At 42.7% G+C, this 18,869-nt stretch overlaps 1 protein-coding gene across 1 annotated transcript in view; it reads right to left on the bottom strand.

Annotated features, from left to right (window-relative positions):
- Nucleotides 1–18,869, bottom strand: part of LOC133020718 (protocadherin-15-like) — a 137,472-nt gene that overhangs the window by 70,129 nt on the left and 48,474 nt on the right. The window contains exons 12-18 of the mRNA XM_061087409.1: nucleotides 17,701–17,835; nucleotides 14,535–14,684; nucleotides 12,785–12,978; nucleotides 11,710–11,842; nucleotides 10,885–10,964; nucleotides 6,323–6,416; nucleotides 1,511–1,639 (exon numbers count right to left, since the gene is read on the bottom strand). Coding sequence (XP_060943392.1) covers nucleotides 1,511–1,639; nucleotides 6,323–6,416; nucleotides 10,885–10,964; nucleotides 11,710–11,842; nucleotides 12,785–12,978; nucleotides 14,535–14,684; nucleotides 17,701–17,835 — 915 coding nt within the window. The remainder of the gene's footprint in view (nucleotides 1–1,510; nucleotides 1,640–6,322; nucleotides 6,417–10,884; nucleotides 10,965–11,709; nucleotides 11,843–12,784; nucleotides 12,979–14,534; nucleotides 14,685–17,700; nucleotides 17,836–18,869) is intronic.

The raw sequence follows: 18,869 nt of genomic DNA on the forward strand, positions 1-18,869 counted from the left end.
TCTTATTTATGTTATATATTTTAGATGATAAAAGGATTTTTTTGGGTGATATGCTCATGAAAGACTTTCCACTCTGTTTTTAGTCTTTATCAGCCAAAGAATCAAAGCACATTCCTTCTTTGTTTTTATGGAGCTTAACTCGTTCACTTGCACTAAGCATTGACAAAGTAGGTCTATAAGAGCATAGTCATTAGTTGGGAGAGCAAAGTAAAGCTGGGTTTTTCGTCTGTACAGATACAATTAAAATGGTACTGATCTTCAGAATTTGGTTAAAGGACACAAAACAAGTCTGATAATGGAAGGGAGTCAATAGTCAAATTTCCTGACATGACAAAACATGATAATTACATGTCAATTTATTGCTATTGCTCTTGGATCTAATCCCCCATTATTCTCACAAATTTAGGTCTAGATTATTTTATGTAACAATGCTGCAGTGAAAAAAAAGAAGCCTGCATCCCTCTTTGATCAGCTACTACGAGCGAAGCTGTAGACTCTCGATGTGCATGTGCATGGAGAGCAGGATTGTGTTGAGCTAAGTACTTTAATGTACTTTTCTTTCGAGTCAGAAAGGCACGGCCTCAGCTGGAGTTGGTGAGGTGCCAGCTGAGAAAACCTTCCGAGGTAGGACAGAGAGCGGGAGAGAGACGGCCGTGCTGGCTGAGCCTCAATGAGCCACGGGCTGCATTTCTGAGGACACACGTGGGAGTGAGACTGGAGGCAGCTTTACCTCATGCAAACACCAGGTTTCCTTCATACGTCCACTTTGTCTGATTTCACACTTCATAAACATGCAACATTGACTGGTAATCCATTTTATTACCCACTGAGAGATGTCTGATGTTGAAAGTATCTGTCCTGAAAGCTTTATAAAGCCTGAACGAACAAATGTGACTGATATCAAAGTGCCTGTTTACCCTTGGCATTTTCTGTTTGCATAAGCAATCACAAGGACCTGACAAAGAATTGAAATGGCACTGAAATAGATTTCAAAAAAATGTACTTTCTGAAGTCATCACAAAACCATTTAAAGTGTTTAACTGGCAAGGTTTGAAGCCACAAAGACTTTATAGCCACCTAAAATGAAGCTGAAGAAGGCGTTAATATTAAACATAGTTAAATCAATATTACATTTATAATATATATAACGTAATAATCTCTCCCAGAAAATCTGCCGATATATCTGCAGAAATTGTTAACTTGCATTAAAGTGCAGTAGCTGAGAATATTTCCAAACTCAGAAAAAATTATTTGGATTATTTGAAGATAGATTTTGTTATAGTGCCACAGACCTGCTGCAAACCCCACCAAACGTCTCCTAGTTCGCTGCTTTGAAACTCAACTCTATTGAGTTTCAAAAATCTTTTTAAACAGTGCAGTGGAGGAAAATGTTGGGATTTAAAATCAGGGAGTGGAACTGCAGGAGAAATGGAGGCAATAAGGGACCAACGCACATGATGCCTGAAAAACAGTTTATTTCAGAATAATTATAAAAAGACATTGAACTTACCGTGACTTCTCCTATGAACAAGTCGGCCTGTTCTTCTAGCACAGTGAAATTAGTGGAGGTGGTGAGGTTGAACTTGGGGTCATTATCGTTGACGTCAGTGACGACTATGTTCACAGTCGTAGTGGACGTCTGAAGGAAAGAAAGAACACAATAAAAACAAACCTTTACACGAGGTTTTCAAACGCAGAGTTTGTAAAGACGGCACAAACGATAATAAATACGGATAGTATAATTTGACTTTAATGTGGAATGAACTTTAAATATATCTGAAAAATGTTTCTCTCTCATGCTACAGTAATACTTTTAAAAGCATAAACATCAACTGTTAAAAACTCTCCAATAAAGGATGAATTTAAGACACACTTTTGACCCCTTCAGAGCTTAGATACCTAGATTTACTGCCTCGTGGTCAAATTGCAGTTCTTATTCATGTCTGTCCAGATGCATATAAAATATGTAGTGAGGACTATGTCACATGAGTCGATCCACTTCTGCAATAACATGCACACTGCATAATGATACACACATAATACACACTGTTAAACTTATAAATATTACATTACACTACATTTAGTCATCTGGCTGATGGTTCTATCCAAAGCAACTCATAACTGAGAGACAACACTAAAGCTTCAGGACAATATGGAAACCTTGAAGATAATCTGTCCAACAACATGAACAAAAGAAGAGTTAGTCAGAAATGTTGAGTCTTCTTGAAGTGAGACAGGGAAGCAACTGCTCTTATAGCATTTGCTTGCACCACAACCGGGGAACAACAAAAGAAAACATTAGGACTGTGATTGCCTTGTGTGCATGGATGGCAACGCCAGGCGACGCTCCATGGAGGAATGCAGCGGTCAAGAAGGAGCATGAGCCCGTATGATTGAGTTCCAGGAGATGGGCGCAGACCTAGAAGTCGCACTGAAGGCAAACATTAGTGACTTGAATTTGATTTGGGCCGCCATGGAGAGCAGGGGGAGGTCAATGAGCAGCAGAGTGATGTGGCCTTTTAGACTAATCCAACTGTGCAGAAGGGAGGCCGCCCTGAAGGCCACTGCAGTGTTTGGCCAATAATTCTTAGTTTAGGAAAAATGTAGCAACTCAAATCAATTCTTTAATCTATACTTGATTGAAATAAGGATAAAGGATACGTTAAAAACCTTTAAATTATATTTATAAACATCCAAAACCTCTATTGCATATGTTTACACTCCTGGCAGTTTCTCACAAAAATGTAATACTGCTTTTGTTAATTGGGCAATGGCTTATAAATTAAATTTAATTCTGTACCTGCAAACTGTGGCTAAAACATATGACATGATAACTGTTGAAGCTGCTGTTCTCTGTCTGCCTACGATTGTGTCGGCCAACGTGTCTGTTGACGTTATAACAGCACCGATTGGTCCACAGATCCCAAAACGATGAAACCTGCAGACTTTTGAAGAATCCTCTGACTTTTTCTCCAGCACTAATTTGAATTTGACATTTTGTTTTTTTAACGTAAAGTGTTCGGTTGGATTCCCATGAACAATTCTGAAGCAGATAATCTGAGGTGCTCTGACAGTGACCCCTGTGACTTCCCCTCTGGTGCCATCATTAGGTGGAAGGTGTGGTCTATAGGATAAAAAAACACTTAGGGTTCAGTGTCTGGTCAAAGGACAGTTGGGAAAGCTAAAGGATTTGTGGATTGACCTGCTCTTCTTCCTGAGCCGATCCGCCTATAGTTTTGTTCAGATTTTTTACAACTGCCTCAATATGAATTGTAAAAACTGTGGTGATCTCCTGACTTTCATCCAACTATTAAGTTGTCCAAATGCCTGCTGGTCCCACAGAGTCACAAGTGTGGATGTAAACTCTCGGTCTTGTTAACAGGTCTTGTTACTGACATCAACGTGGTGCCCCAGGATCTGCAGAAGTAAAAGTGAAACTAGCAAAAGTGTGGAGGTAAACACCTACACACACTTATACGCTACACACTGCTGCTTTGCTTGCAAAGACCAAATAACTCCACTTCTCAAAAGAAACTTCCAAGAACTTCCAACTTTGACCGAAATACATAGTGTATTTGCTAGTAGTATCTATTAAGAATTCAGAGGGTATTGAGCTGTTTTCTTGCTGGGGCAAATTCAATGAAGTTTGTTATTAAATGCAAACTGCACAAGATTGGGTGGCACAGTATCTGGGGCATGAAAGCATGAAATCAGATCGATCACATCTTACTAGCTCTGATTTCCCACTTTTACTGTAAGAGCAAAAGTTCAACACGCCAATAATTTAAAATGTTGTTACTTATACCACCTGCATTAATTTTCAGGGTGTAGAGAATGTCGTAGCCGCAGAATGCTTTTTTTTTCATTTTCACGGTCACTTGAATCATGTCCGGTGTTTTCTGCGGTTCTCGTTTTATCTCACTGGATAAAATCAAATCTCCAGTGTCATCTGAGGTTTCCATTCATTTGCATGGCCACTGTCGCTAACCTTCAAACAATGACAGAGTACACCACGGCCGCAGCCATTACTATAAATCAACATAAAAAAAATGGCTGCATATGCACAATCTGTTATCTCTCAAGAGCTCTGGGACACAGCTGTATGCAAATCATTGTAGAAAATGATCTCCTCTGGGGGGGGGGGGGGGGGGTGGAAGGATGGGAAGGTCTGGGAGGAAGTCGGCCCTCGCAAGGAAAAAAAAAAAAAAATCCCCCCAAGACGTGTTTTTGAAGTTTCCATGGCAGATGAGACGTTCAGTGGCACATGTCACGCAGGCAATGACCTAGTTGATGTCACCTTCATCTCACTCCCGTTGGGAATCCCTTCGCTATTGTTGTTTTCTTTGTCGGAGCTTCTGAGACGTATATAATCCATCTTTTCATGTATGAACTGAAGTGGCAACCCATGCTGGAAACCACTGCTAAAGCCAGAGGATACGTCCATCAGTGTGTTTCATATCACAGAAGACCTACAGCCAATTAGCATCTCCATCCTCGGGAGGGTGTTCTTATCAAAGCCGAAACTCCCACCACTCTGGCAACGAGTGTGATTAATGAGCGACGATTATTTATTCAACATAAATAGATGGAACCCTGTGATGTCTTGTCTTCTTTCCTCAGCGCCCGAGAGATCCAGAGGTGGACAATAGTGAATTCGCCTTTCAAGTGACAATCCTGACCAGAAGCCATGTTGCAAGGGACTGATATGATCAGGCCGTTTAAAGTCATGTACTCGCTTCTTCGAGGGGCAAGAGGAGCAGCGTTATCCGTGGGTGAGGCACTGGAATCACACTCTGCTCGGCAACTACGATCGCAGCTCATGCTGGTGAGAATACAAATTTCGATGGGTCGCACGCATGAGCACAAATAGTTTCTTGAGTGAGTAGTGGTACAAAAAAAGTTTTTGAGTGCATTCAGATTTGACTATAGCTGCACTGTGGGGAGCATTGGCTTGCCTAGCTCCTTTTTGGCAGGTTCCCATGGTTACCAATATTCCGGGCTAATTACACATTTGAATCCCTCGGTGTCCAATTTCCTCTCTTCGTCGTTTTCACCTTGCTGTTGCTTCCTCCTGTGATTATTCTGATCCTTCCACCTTCACCATCTCCAGCCTCCCTCGCAGTACCGCGTCTCGCTGAATACAACCCTTCACCCCCGCTCCCGTATTCCCCTCCCTTCCTGTTGTGACAACTCTCTTTTTTCTAGCTGTGACTTTTAACCCAAGCCGGTCAGACATTATTATACTGTGGGGATGAGACATTCGGCTCACACACACAAACACAGGTAAAGTGGTGGTGGTGTTTGTACAAACTGGCAGCTGGTGGCCGCCTCATTCTGTGAGGTGAAGCCCCGTCTTATTGCTTTTATTTATTTGCTCTTTGCTCTCTGACCCCGTCACTGACCAGCTCCTCTCCCCCCTCCTGCTCCAACTGTCACAGCGGGGTCTCCCGTTGACCCGCTGCACTTCTGTGGCACAAACACACGGACTCAGCGGCACGCGTTTCTCAGACCGCTCCACTTGACCGACAGATGAGAGGGAGCTGAAGGTCTGAAGGTTTATACGCGAGCAGGTGAGAAGGCGGCATTTAACATCCACCTCCTGTGACGGCTCATCAACTGTACTGTTCATCACACAGGTCGTACACGGCGTCTTGAAAAATAAATGACGCATTTCACCTCTACCTGGAGCGGAGACAGCTGTAGAAAGGGAGCTGACTGAAGTGAAGTCTAATTAAATTAAGACATTTATATGATTATCAGCTCTCGGTGGGAGACGAAGCAGCCAGCGTTCACTGTTGGTTATAGTGTCGGCTGTTTTTCAAGTCAGCCTGAGAAGACAGCTGTTTATTGTTGTTATATGAGAAATAACACTGATGCTAGTGACGGAAAAGCAGGCAACAGGCATACTTTGTGAATTGGATCTAAGTAACTTGACAAAAGGCTAATAATTTGTCCATTTCGTTGCTAATTGCAAAGCAGACCCTTTTGATTGAAGAACTGAAAGGCGTGAATGCAGCTCTGCTCGCACAGTTGTGTCCACAGGAGCCCTTTTAGTTCAAGGGCCGTTCTTTTTAGAGAAAAGCTACATCTTTAGAAATCAACAGGTTGTCAAAGCCATTTCCACATTTCTAGGCCTACCTGTAAGAATTCAAAAGGAGCATTTATCGCTGCAAACTCCTAGTGCCACCACAGATTTCACCAAACTATGAAAAACATCTCTGGGCGAATGACCCGCTCGGGCTCAGTAAACCAAATGTCTGAGATAAAGAAGATGTTAATGTGTCGAGAAACTAATAGTTGAACTGAGAGGGTTGTGCCTCACCCCGCCAGGGTTGCCGTCAGAGGCTGTCACGAACAGACGGTACCGATCAGTGGTCTCTCTGTCCAGGGGCTGGTCCAGCAGCAGAAGACCAATCCTGTGGAAAAGAGAGAGTGGGGATGAGGAGACACAATACACAGCTTTGTTCAGAATTATTCAAGTATCTCTGGCTCCTGAAAGAGCATCAAAACTTTATTTGGATAAGAGTTTATTTACTATAAAACATGGTGAGAGAGGGGAGGGTAGGTTTTGGGGAAAGAGCAGGGGAGTCTTTAAACACTCCCACTCTGTCTGTCTCCGTCTCTCTCCCTCTCTCTCTCTCTCCCTCTCTCTCTCTCTCCCTCTCTCTCTCTCTGCAGCCCGCCTCTTGCTCCCACAGCACATGGACTACAGAGAGATTCATGTTTTCTTTCCAACGACTGCAGCAGACACACTGCCTCCCCGGCTCGTTCACAGAGTATAATTTGGCACTCTGGTATCCCAAACACAAAGCGTGCATGCATTCCCAAGCAGATCACTGAATTATCTGTGTTTGCACACGCAGCATGCACAAGACACGCGAGTGCAAGCTCAGCCACACACATACACACACACACGTGCACACAAAAACAATCCCACTGCCGCACTCAGGAGGGGCTCTGCCAGAACTGCGAAAACGGGAGGAAAGACAAATGCATTTGAGCGCACTGCGAGATTAATGCCCGTCACATTTCCCTGCTGTCCCCCTGCTCCTTCACATTTCTAATTTAAAGCTCCTGAGGCCAAACAATGCGGGCACAATCTGACCGCCACTTTCTTCCTGCCTCTCCAGCATTCCACAGTCAAACAGCGGCGTCCCGTATTAAACTCAAATTAAGCAAACCTCGGTTAACACTTGCCCCGAGTTACGGTGAACGCATTGCTTTGAATGCAACGCACCTGATGATTGGTTGTTCGAGAGGGCAAATGCAAACACCATGAAGATGCAGCACGCCATCCGTCACCGCCTGCTGCGCTCATGTTTATTTATGCGCATGCAGAAAGATATCCCCCTCTGTGCTCGATGAAGCTAAAGGTAGATAGGCTGCGATGCGAGTATGATAATGAAGATGTACAGTGATAATTGCTGTAATTACAGTGTTAATGGTGATGATCTTGATGCTGATTGAGAAGATTGGAATAATTATTTCCACTTTGCTGGCCTGGATAGTTCGCTCCTCGCTGCATGCTGAGGCACACTCAGCAGCACCACACACCACCTCCCCGTGGAGAGCTGATATCGCCCTGCCAGACAGACTTGATGCTGTATCACAGTAGTGACAGTGGAGCAGGTTGGAGATCATCCATCCATGATCTTTCATTAGCAGATTGTGTCTCTAAATGGTAGATTGCACTCAGTGACACAACACATTACGTAAAGAGGAATTTAGTCACAGATTTGAAGATTTTAGACTTAACAAAATACCTTAAACAGAGTAACTCTCACTTCAGATCAACTTAATTGATTCAATTGAGGTAAATCAAAATTTAAATTATGGCATATTTTGCTTATTACTTCTTGGAACCAATTTATTTATTTAGGGCCAACAGATCAGTTGGTTTCTTAGGAAAAAACTGTTCCTTCTCTTGTTTCATTTTTTACCTTTGAAGCAGATCCATCGGCCACATACTGTGACACAGAGCCACGAGTTGGCATAGCCTCTAGTTTAGGTTTCTGTAGCTGCATAAAACAAGCTTTAAAGATGATGTAGCCGATTTGATTTGAAGCTGAACTGGTGTTAGTATTTGAAAATATTTATCTGTATGTGAAAGGGTTGTACTGCCTATTATTCATAACATTAGGTTTAAGACAATATAATAATTGATGCCAGCCACACATGCTGAAAGTTGTCATGTCTCTTCTGTGGACAATTTAATGGAGACACTATGGAGTTTGTATATTTTCAAAGAAAAAACATTTTCAAACTGACATTTCTTACTTCAAAACTATCAAATATAAGATACGACAATACCAATATATCTGAGAGAAGCTACTTCCAGTTTATCTTGTTGCCCATTGGAAGGAGCATTTCTAGTAATAATAATTCATTAAATACTGGATCTATTTAGCTTAAACAAACTTTATTTAATCCCAAACTGACAGTTATCATAACATTTAGAGTAAGAATTTAATAATAATCATAATAACTCATCATCAGTCCCACCTGAACTGAAATACTTGGTACTTGTTATTGATGTCTTTAACTGTGATGCTGCTCCTGCTGGTGAGTCAGTCATCAGTGTGTCCTCTCTGTACAGCACCTGGTGCCTGACAGACTCACAGCCACTGATTCAATGGAGCGTCCTGCCATAATGTTGAGAGAATCCAAGGCATGTCTCCCTCCCTCAGGGGACCCTGCCCCATTTACATGGAGTTATATACTAGAGAGCTCATTGTTCATAATAGCTGGATTGGACAAGCCCCATATGTAGCCTCAACGTGAACATGCAGCAATGCAAAAAGTAAAAAAGAAGTCTCCTCGCTTGATCACAAAGGAGTTGGGTTGAAAAATGAGAGTGTGATGTGGGGCTCTGTATATTGCAAACTCATCAAAGCAAGCAGCTAATCACTCTTTCATTCATAATGTGCTTCATCAGCACCTGCTTGAAGTGATTAAATTGCCGAGTTGCTGAGGGGTTGTAATGTGATTGTAATATTTCTGCCACAGAAACAATGACGTGAATGAGACTGTGTATCTGTTTCCGCCACGATTTCTGGCCAATCTGGTTAGAGAGATTACTGTGGCAACGCCAACAATAGCAGTCCCTCAAATTATCCTAATCGTGTGTCACCATATTCCTGCTCACAGCAGTGGCTCTATGAAACCATAAAGTAAATATCCCTCCATTAAACAAACTATTTTAACAGCGAGGAGCAGAACAGGAGTAAACAAAAGGCAGGGATGGAGTCCTGCAACGCGGCCGGTCGCTGCGCAGCCGGGGGGGGGGGGGGGGCCTGAGGACAAGCAGACAAAAGAAGCTTTATTCAATTAGTGAGAAACGTGTCTGGCAGGGTCCTGCATTTCAAGCCTCTTGTCTGCTCTCTCCATATTTGCTTGCTTATTTAAGGGAAAGTAAAAGAGAAACGAAAAAAACAAAAACACTGACCACTTTAATATTTTATGCCTCTTCTTTGTTCCAGAGGAGCAGCTGAGCGAAGGTGGGTTTTTGAAATGCTGATGTTGATTATGAGAGGTAAGGTAACATATTTTTGTGTCTCTTGCTCTCCAGAAATAATTGGTATTTTTATACCCTGGCTTCTCTCAGAAAGCAAAAAAAAAAGAGGCTGAGACGGGAACAGAGCTGGAGAGAAAAGAGGAGAGAACCAAACCGCAGCCATAGAATAAAATTTTATTCTGTGTGATTATTTTCCACAGAGTTCTTCGTCTGACTTTCACGTCAGCTCTGCTTGCCAGCCTCTGGTAGCTCTGACCTAATTGCCCTGGCGTGGACAAAATTCATGTCTCTGACTGTTTCTCTTTGCCACATTAAACTACAACAGAACATTTATGTTTTTTTGATTATAAACTTTTTTATCAATTTTTATCCCCTATTTTATTGCTAAATATTTCTCCGAGCCAAGGTCCCTGGACGAAACTGAAAAGCATGAAGGTCCGAAATAGACAAGGTACAGCTTGTCTTTGACTGTGATCTAGCGGCTTTTTGGAGTGTGTGTCTGTGTAGTAGAAGCAGTTGGGTGTTATAATTCAAATGAAGGTTTGGTTCATTGGGATTCTTGATGGCACCAACAGCCAGCACCAGCGTTCATAAACCACGTCACGCAGTATATTGGCTAATAAATCATCCAAACACAATAATTGGCAGAGTCAGCACCACCACGTCTCACTATCATCACCGCTGCACATCCTCACTCATTCCTGCCTCCCCATCATCATCACTTGCTCAGGTGGACTCTATCATCAGAGGGGAAGCTAATGATGGCAGTCAGACCCTGGCTGCTTATCTGAAGAGACACTTCTGTGGTCATCATCTTAAAGGAAAGACTAGGTGTCAACACGTAATGAGTCCATGCAGAGTGTTTGCACAGCGCAGATCATAAAAGGCTTTCAAACATTTTTGATATCAGAGTTGTCCTTTTCTTTGTGTATCTCAGATCACAAACTCCAGCAAAGTTTCTGATAAAGCAGCTGTCATACACAAGAGCTTGTTGTTGTTGTTACTCAATAAAGTCTCTGATGTCAGCATTTGACTAGTCTCTCTATAGAAAGTTGCCTTGGGCTTGTTATGTTACATGCATCCATCCATATCCATATCCATACCCACTCATTAAATTCAGCCTGCATGTGGTGAAATATGGGACACACAACAAATAGCAAAAACTCAGTCACACCAAACAAACAGAAATGCAATCTTGACAAAATGTTTTCTTTATTTTAAAACATCAATACACAGTCAGGTTGAAAAGTCGAGTTTCCAGTGAATGGAAAAGCGGTGTCAGACTTTTGGACCCCACTGTATCTCCATTTGCTAACCTCTCATCTTAAACAAGCCTGAGTGGAAATACCTTGAACGGTATCTGAACTTACGTTTCAGAGAGGTTGAAGACCTTCTGGGAATCCCCGCTCACAATGCGGTATGTGATGGGGTCGTTTTCTCTGTCTGTGGCCTGGGGGAAAGGGAAAAAAAAACAGGAAGCTTGAAGGTCATATATTGCCTTTAAACACAAAGGCTTCAAGATGGGATAGATACACAGAGGACTGGACTGTTAGCAGGGTATATGCTAAATAATTAAATGTGGGATAAAGGTTGTTAATGTACTGAAGCTCCTGTTCTGCCCAGTCAGTCAGTCGGAATGATACTTCCGGGAAATCTGAATTTGCATAATGCACCTGAACTAAGCTTGGTGAAGTGAGAGCCATTGCCGACATTTCCCACCAGGGATGGAAGTGGTTGACTAATCACAACAGAGTGCTGGCCAATCAGAGTGAACTGGGCTTTATCAGTAGGGGGGCCTTAAAGAGATAGGAGGTAAAACCAAGTGTTTCAGACAGAGGCTGAAAAGAGGAGCTGCAGCAATGGGCAGTCTGAGGTAAATTATGTGTTTTCTCAACGTTAGAACATGAAAACCTGTTTAAGTAAAGACTCAAATCAAAATTATGAACCTGAACACGAGCCTTATATGTCAAGTTTCCTCAAGCTAGAAACTGTAGCATAAAAGGAAACATTCCACATCTTGCTGCTTACATATGTGTGTGTGTGTGTGTGTGTGTGTCCGTGTGTGTGTGTGTGTGTGTGTGTGTGTGTGTGTGTGTGTGTGTCCGTTTGTGTGTGTGTGTGTGTCCGTGTGTGTGTCCGTGTGTGTGTGTGTGTGTGTGTCCGTCCGTGTGTGTGTGTGTGTGTTGGTGACTCACCTGCAGGTTGAGCAGAATAGCTCCGATCCGCATGGCCTCGCTCACTTCGAGGCTGTAGGTGAAGAGGGGGAAGCGCGGGGGGCTCTGGTTGTTGGGTGGCAGAACCTCGATGTACACCGTAGTTATGGAGCTCCTGGCAGAAAGAAAGGAACTCATCAGCCCACTGACAGCACCAGTCTGTCCTTGACAACCTGTTGAGTGGGGAACCTTGCCCACAGCATAGAGAGGCATGTTAATGATGTATGCTTCCATACCAAGGCTTTGTGTGTGGAGTTATCGCAGAAAAAAACAGGTCACATTGTGAAGTGTTAGGCCACAGCCAAGCATCTCATTTATCTGATCAGCTTGCTTATTCACAGAAGAACACATGGAAACGGAACTGACTTATTTATTCATAAATCATTTGACAGTCTTTTGTTGAACTGCTACAAAGAGCTAGATCTCTCATCATGACATGTGCAGTAAACAAAATCATTTTGTGTAGTTCATTGTGTAATTATGCCAATTTGTTGCTGGCTGTAGCTTGTTATAAGATCGGGTCATAAAAGTGTCCGTGCCAGTGTTTGATTTGCTGTTTCCACATCCAACTCTAATGTCCCATACGCTGACCTTAGATCTGAGATACACAATGAATCATTTGCCTTTTAATCACAAGATAAAGAGGCTAAAATTAATGACACATCTCATGACAGGATTTTAATGGGTGGATGGAACAAGACCATCTGTTTTTCTGACTTTCAACAGCTTGTCACAAATTGCATTTCTCCATTATCTAGCACAAAGAGGGCTTTCTGTGTCATTTCAAAGCGAACTTGTGAATTATTACGAGCAAATACTGAATTAAACAAGGCTCATAAAACAATTCAAGCTGGGTGCTCCGGCACCGCGCACACCCCGAGGAGACACACAAAATGAAACTGTGTGTGAGTAATCTCTGAAACGTCTGAGAGACAAATTGACTCTTCAGCACGTCACATTATTCACTTGAATATAATACACCCTTCATTCCACCAATGCAAAAATCTCCAAAGGGAATCACACATGAGAAAAGAGTTAGCGCAGGTGGCTACTTTACCTTCTCTGGATCTCTGGCGCATTGTCAGAGGCTTTGACCGTCAGTGCGTACGATCGACCCACGGTTAAAGTGACACCAGGCGCCACAGTGATACGTCCAGTGCGATTACTAATGATGAAATCTCCCTGTGCTCCAGCCAGTATCTCATAGGTCACCAGGCCGTTCAGTCCCTCATCAGCATCTGCCGCTGTTAACTGGGAGAACAGAGGGAGAGAAAGAACCAGAGATGCATTAGACTCAAAATATAAATATATAGATCTGTAATTTCCAGTCTTACAGGGAGACGTCTGCATGAATGACTGAACCAGGCAAGCAGCAGATATTTTTATGCCAACCTTGTTGCTCCCTATTATTATCTAGTAGACATATGACCTTTCATATGTTTCATATGTGGGAACAGTTGTTATAGAGCTGAAAGTACAGAGTGCATACTCCACTGCAACCTGAGTCACTTTACTTGTTGGTTGCAATTTCTCCACTCTGGTGATTGCAGTTTTGATGACCATATAGTTTGGATTGAATGCAAATCAAGTGCCTGCTACTTTTCATTCGAGATGGATGTCAAAGCTGGGGAAAGACGGCTGACGGAAAAAGTTGTTTGGGGGAAGTAAGACTGAGAAAAAAAGCATAATAATAATGCTAAAAATCAAACTACTAGATCTTGTACTAAAAATGCAACAAAAAAAAAAGCTAACTACGCATCCTCCATTTCTTTACAGCTTGTGATTCAAGACATCCCACTGCTTGTAATTATGAGCCCTAATGGTGTAGTTGGCTTCATATCTTCAAGGCCTTGAATCTTTAATCCGAGCTACCCGGACCTCCCTTTTCATGCTCCTGACGTTGAAGCAAAAGCTGTAGCATAAAAATAAGCAGCTGCAGCATCCTCAGAGCCCACGGCTCTCATAAACGGCTTATAAAAAACGGTTAAGCGGTCATTCAGTACATTCCCTGACCCTTGGCCTCATTTCATGGAGGGTGAAATGGCTGTGTTTTTTTTTAAGTCAGATTAAACTTGACCTTTTTAGTGTATGACATTCTTTGGAGAGGCTGTGCTGAGAGGACAGATCAACTGAACGGTGAAAAGATCATGCTCAGACTATCAAGTGAGAGACAATGAAATGACGGACCGCCCCAACACTAATGGATATACTGGGATTGGGTTATTGATTTACATGTTAGAGACAGCGTGTGCATGTTAAGATGTGCCTGTGCATGTCCTCTCACATGCCCTGCATTTCAGCACCGCTCCGGCTCACATTATGTGCACACGTGTTCGTATGAGAGAAAATAAAAAAGGGAAATCATGACCTTTAAAGCCAGTACACTTATGAAATCAGAATGAATAATGTTCCCAATCCATTAAAAAAAACATATAAACTATTTTTACTCAACAACCCAATCCTTTTTATGCAGGGGAAAGATTGATAAATGTTCATCATTATTGCTGCACAATGAGTTCTCCGAAGCCATAATAGCGGCTGATCTACTGGGTAAAAGGTTTCTTAAGCCTGTGCACTGAGATAAAAACACTCTCAGTGATTTGTATGTCCGGAGCCGAGATGAGACGAAGGGAAGTGTTCCCGGGGTCTGCCTGTCAACACAACGATCTGGATTGTTATGGTTATCTGCTTTGAACATGAAAGACCGTGCGAGAGACTCCCTGTGATGGGGTCGAAGACGAAGGCGTGACGCGGGAGATAAGGAAGAGAAGGAGGACGGCGATAGAGCCATCATTGGATTGATTTACCTGTAGCACCGTCTCCCCCTGCTGCATGTCTGTAAAGACCTCAACGCTGTAGGAGACCTCAGGGAACGTGGGCGTGTTGTCATTGGCATCAAGGACCAGGATGTTGACAGTTACTTGGATACTCTGCTGGACGCCATCTGATGCCACCATCTGTAAAAAGAGAAATGCATATTGTAGTCCATTTTCTGCAGAGGAACCACAGAGGAATCAAGTTTGTGTTCGAGCTTCAGAATCGGTTTTCTTTGATCAGAGAATGTGCCGAATGTCAACATGTTTCTTCCACCAACACAATAAATTGACTCTTATTCAGCCCCTTGTATTTTGTTTATCTCTCATCCCCTTAAGGCTTGAAAAGCCCTTAAATAGATGAGAGGGTGGAGTGAGAGGGAAAAAGAGAGAAGAGAAAGAGAGATAGAGAGAGATAGAGGGAGAGATAGAGAGAGATAGCCTAAAGGACAATTGAGCAAACTGCATGTTTATTTGTCGCTGGCAGCTCTGATCTCTAGCGCTTGGCAAAGGGAGGAAGAAAATGGACTGAGCACAACAACAAATGAAGTGGACACGAGAGGAGATCTCAACAACTCCTGTGGCACAACTCATTGTTACTGTGGTGTGAAAATGGCTTTCCACCCCGAAATTTGCTCTTGGAGCTGAAATGGAAATGGCTGTTTATACTACATCAGGAGGAGGGTGCGTCGAGTAGCAGATAAACATTCACAGAGACGCGTGATCACATTTACGACAGCACCCACCGTGGCTGCTCTCCCATCAAACAGTGTTTCTATGCAGCCGTCCTCACGAGGAGAGATACCAGGCAATTTTTGGTAGCCAAGGAAGTTTGCTTTAACTGAGTCATCACTACAGTACCAACACAAAGAACTGGAACATTTCTGTGCACTCATATTTGTGCGGCTATCCTTCAAACCTTATCTCTAACCATGACAAATTCATGCACATAATTCAGATCTCACCCCTGACTAAAACCCGATCCTCAGAGATGATGTCTCATTAGGACCAGGCTTGGTCCCCATGAGGTTTACTGGTCCTGACATAGTCCGTGTTTTAGATTGTCAGCACGCACACAGGCACACACACACACCATGTGTAAACAATGCCACAACGTTGCATCCCTCTCTCACACACTAACAGCAGGAAACAAAACAACATTAACACAATAATATTTGAAGGCTGATATTTATCTGAATTGGATCAGACTCTCTCTTTGGGCCAAATCCTGCATCTGCCTCCTGATCTTGATATGCAATGAAATGCAAAGGGTTCTTTCCAGACACATATCACATCCTTCCATCAAAAACGTGGTAATGTGAACGGTAGTTTATGCGTTATCAAACAAACAAAAGTAGAAACATACCAACATGTCTAAAAAGGCTTCTGCAAACTTTACTAACTGTGTGTGTGGAGAAGGTGTTGGTGTTTATGAATACATGCGACTCATGAAGTATATTTAAAGCATTTAAGGTACAAAAGGTCTCTGGCAAACAAATATCACAACAGCCATTAAAACATCCACCAGGTCATAAGCATTATTGATGTGGGGACAATCTCTCTTTTCTATTTGACAGTAAATGCAGCATCCACTTTAAAGAGCAGAGGGAATCAGAAAATGCTCCGTATTGAACAGTTACCACTGCAAAGTGCAGGCCTACTATCAGATTTCACTATAAGGTGTATTCAGAGTGGATTGTGAGGTTGAAAGCTTTCTTAGCACTTATAAAGAAGACATAAGTCCATGCAGCGTTTGAGCTCCTCAGAACCAAATCCACACAGAAACCTACTCTAAACTTTGCATTCACAGCATGAAAAGGGTCAAAACTGCACACACGCAGGGAACTCATCAAATCTCCATAGATTGTTGATGCCCGTGTCCAAAGCTCCTCTACCAGCCCGACCAAACCCCGGCAATTATATATCACAGGCTACGGCAAACAGAATCCTCCCTGCAATCTCCAGGGAGCCATCCCCACAGAGCTCACTGTTGATTTGCGGATGCTCTGTAATCCCAAGGATCGATGGAAGGAGCCGCTGTATTTCGGCTCTGACCAAGTTATGAGGACAGAAGTTATTTTGTTGAGCCAGGCTGTTTGTCGAGCCAAACAGAAAACGCAGAAGGCAACCCATGCCCAGTCAAAGAAAAGATTAATTAAACATCAACTTAAAGATTTTGAGTTACCCCTCCAGACTCCCGATGGACCTTGAAGGCAGCTTTAGGACTGGCTCGGGTGATGGGGACGTCCCTATTGTTTCCTGCTGTGTTGCTATTGGCCATGCAGACGGCTGGGGGTACTCCCGCAATGCACTGAGCACTTCTGTCTCTTTCTCATGTATTTATATCACAGACTGCATGCACTTTGTGTTTTCTCTCTCCCGCTGTGTGTGCCACTCTTTACTCCATTTCTCTCTCTCTGTGTGTGTCCTCATTCTGCAGGTACCTGTGACTCCAGAGCTGCAGGAATCCAGATCTGCCCCCAGCATCCAACAGCTACTCCTACGACTATTTTTATTAGCAGTGATTCTGTAGTAGTAATATCTGAATTATCATCATAACTTCTATTTCTATTAACCGTGGTCCTCCTCAAATTGCTGTTCTAAGGTTAAATGTTTAATCATTGATTGTTTTTAGGATCGCTTTAATGATTATTAACAACTTGTTGTTGCTGAAACAACCAACCAACCAACCAACCAACAAACCATAACCTCTTTAACAGATGTATTAATAAAGAAACATGATGCAAATTAAAAAAACAGAGACAAATAGAGATGTACAATACAACAGTAAATTATAACAGCATGCAATTTTACAGGGGACACTAAAAGCTGCTAATAATAAGGTTATTGTCAGACATATAGACTCTTATAATATCTGATGGTACCAATCAGACCAATCTGATTAGACATAAATCTTGCACGAACATAACATAACCTGGTTCACCTCTGGATGTACATTTGCGAATCCAAGTGGACATACTGTTCTCTGACCACTGGTAAAGGTCATATTGTTCTATAAGTGTCAGGTCAGCTTTGTATCAACAATTGCGTCTTGGTGTGGATCTTTACCTGAGTTCTAATAATATACACCAAGTGGGAGATGTGGGTCACAGGGTTCCACGGCTGTCTTGCGAATAGCTACAGTGGGTCTGAGGCCTACCGTGAAAGTGTAGACCATCTGTGTCTCCCGATCCACAGGTTTGAGGAGCTTCAGGTAACGGATTAGCCCGGTTGGGGTCAGGCCAAAGATCGTAGTGTAGTCGTTCAGGGTAATCTTCAGCATGGGGTCTTTTGTCTTCCAACAGAAACACAGACAAAAATGAAACGGGTTACCATGACGACAGGAGTGTTTCATCATTCCCTTCCAAGGCCACAGCTGTGGGGCTGAGAAAACCGATCAAACAGTGCATTTTGATCTGTCAAAGAGTTGAGAAAGTCTAATGACTCGCCTCTGCGTTCAGAAACCAGTGGAGAGGGAGCTGGAGACGGACGTAGAAACCAATGTGTGCAACAGGGTTATCTTACTAATGAAATGAAGAAATGAAGGAAACGTTCTCTGCCAAAACAACACAGACCAGTTTTTGCATTTGTTCTTGTTTAGTGAGCACGTTAACATGTTGTTAAATCCAACAAGCAGGCCTTTGATGGCTTGGGTTCTGGGTATCCAGACGCTAAACAAGTTTGATAGCATCTTTTAAAAAGAGCCATCGGCCAAAGATGTATCATCACTGCTGCGGTCAGACTCTGTTAGCAAATAAACCCAGAGTACATTGTAGTCCATCGCCACGAGCTGGCTTCGATTCACGTCCATCAACGAGTCCTCTTAGGAGGGTTTCAGTAAACATCATGACTGGGTGCCTTATTGATTTTGTTATCTCTGTTTGCACTCCTCTTTGATTTGTTAATCTTCTCCGAAGACTGAGTAAAGGGATATTTTGAGAGATGAACTAAAAGAAGTGGTCATTTGCTTTGGCAGAGTGTGTGTTGGTGTCTGTGTGTGTGTGTGTGTGTGTGTGTGTGTGTGTGTGTGTGTGTGTGTGTGTGTGTGTGTGTGTGTGTGTGTGTGTGTTTTCACCCATTTCAGCCACAACTCCCTCAGTGCAGTTGTGCAGGTTTGGAGTTTAGAGCTTCTATACACAGCTGGTGGGCGAACACACACAAACACGCACAGAAATAATCAGACAGTTTGTTAATTGTGTCAAATAAATATGTAATACACCCTCTACCACAATAATCTATTCATAAAACAAAAAAAAGCTTTTCAGAGTAAAATTTGTGGTCAAAGAGAATAATTGCATATTTTTTTGTCTCATGCGACTGAAGAAAACC

This window comes from Limanda limanda, chromosome 15 (genome assembly GCF_963576545.1).
Source record: "Limanda limanda chromosome 15, fLimLim1.1, whole genome shotgun sequence".
NCBI classification, from domain to species: domain Eukaryota; kingdom Metazoa; phylum Chordata; class Actinopteri; order Pleuronectiformes; family Pleuronectidae; genus Limanda; species Limanda limanda.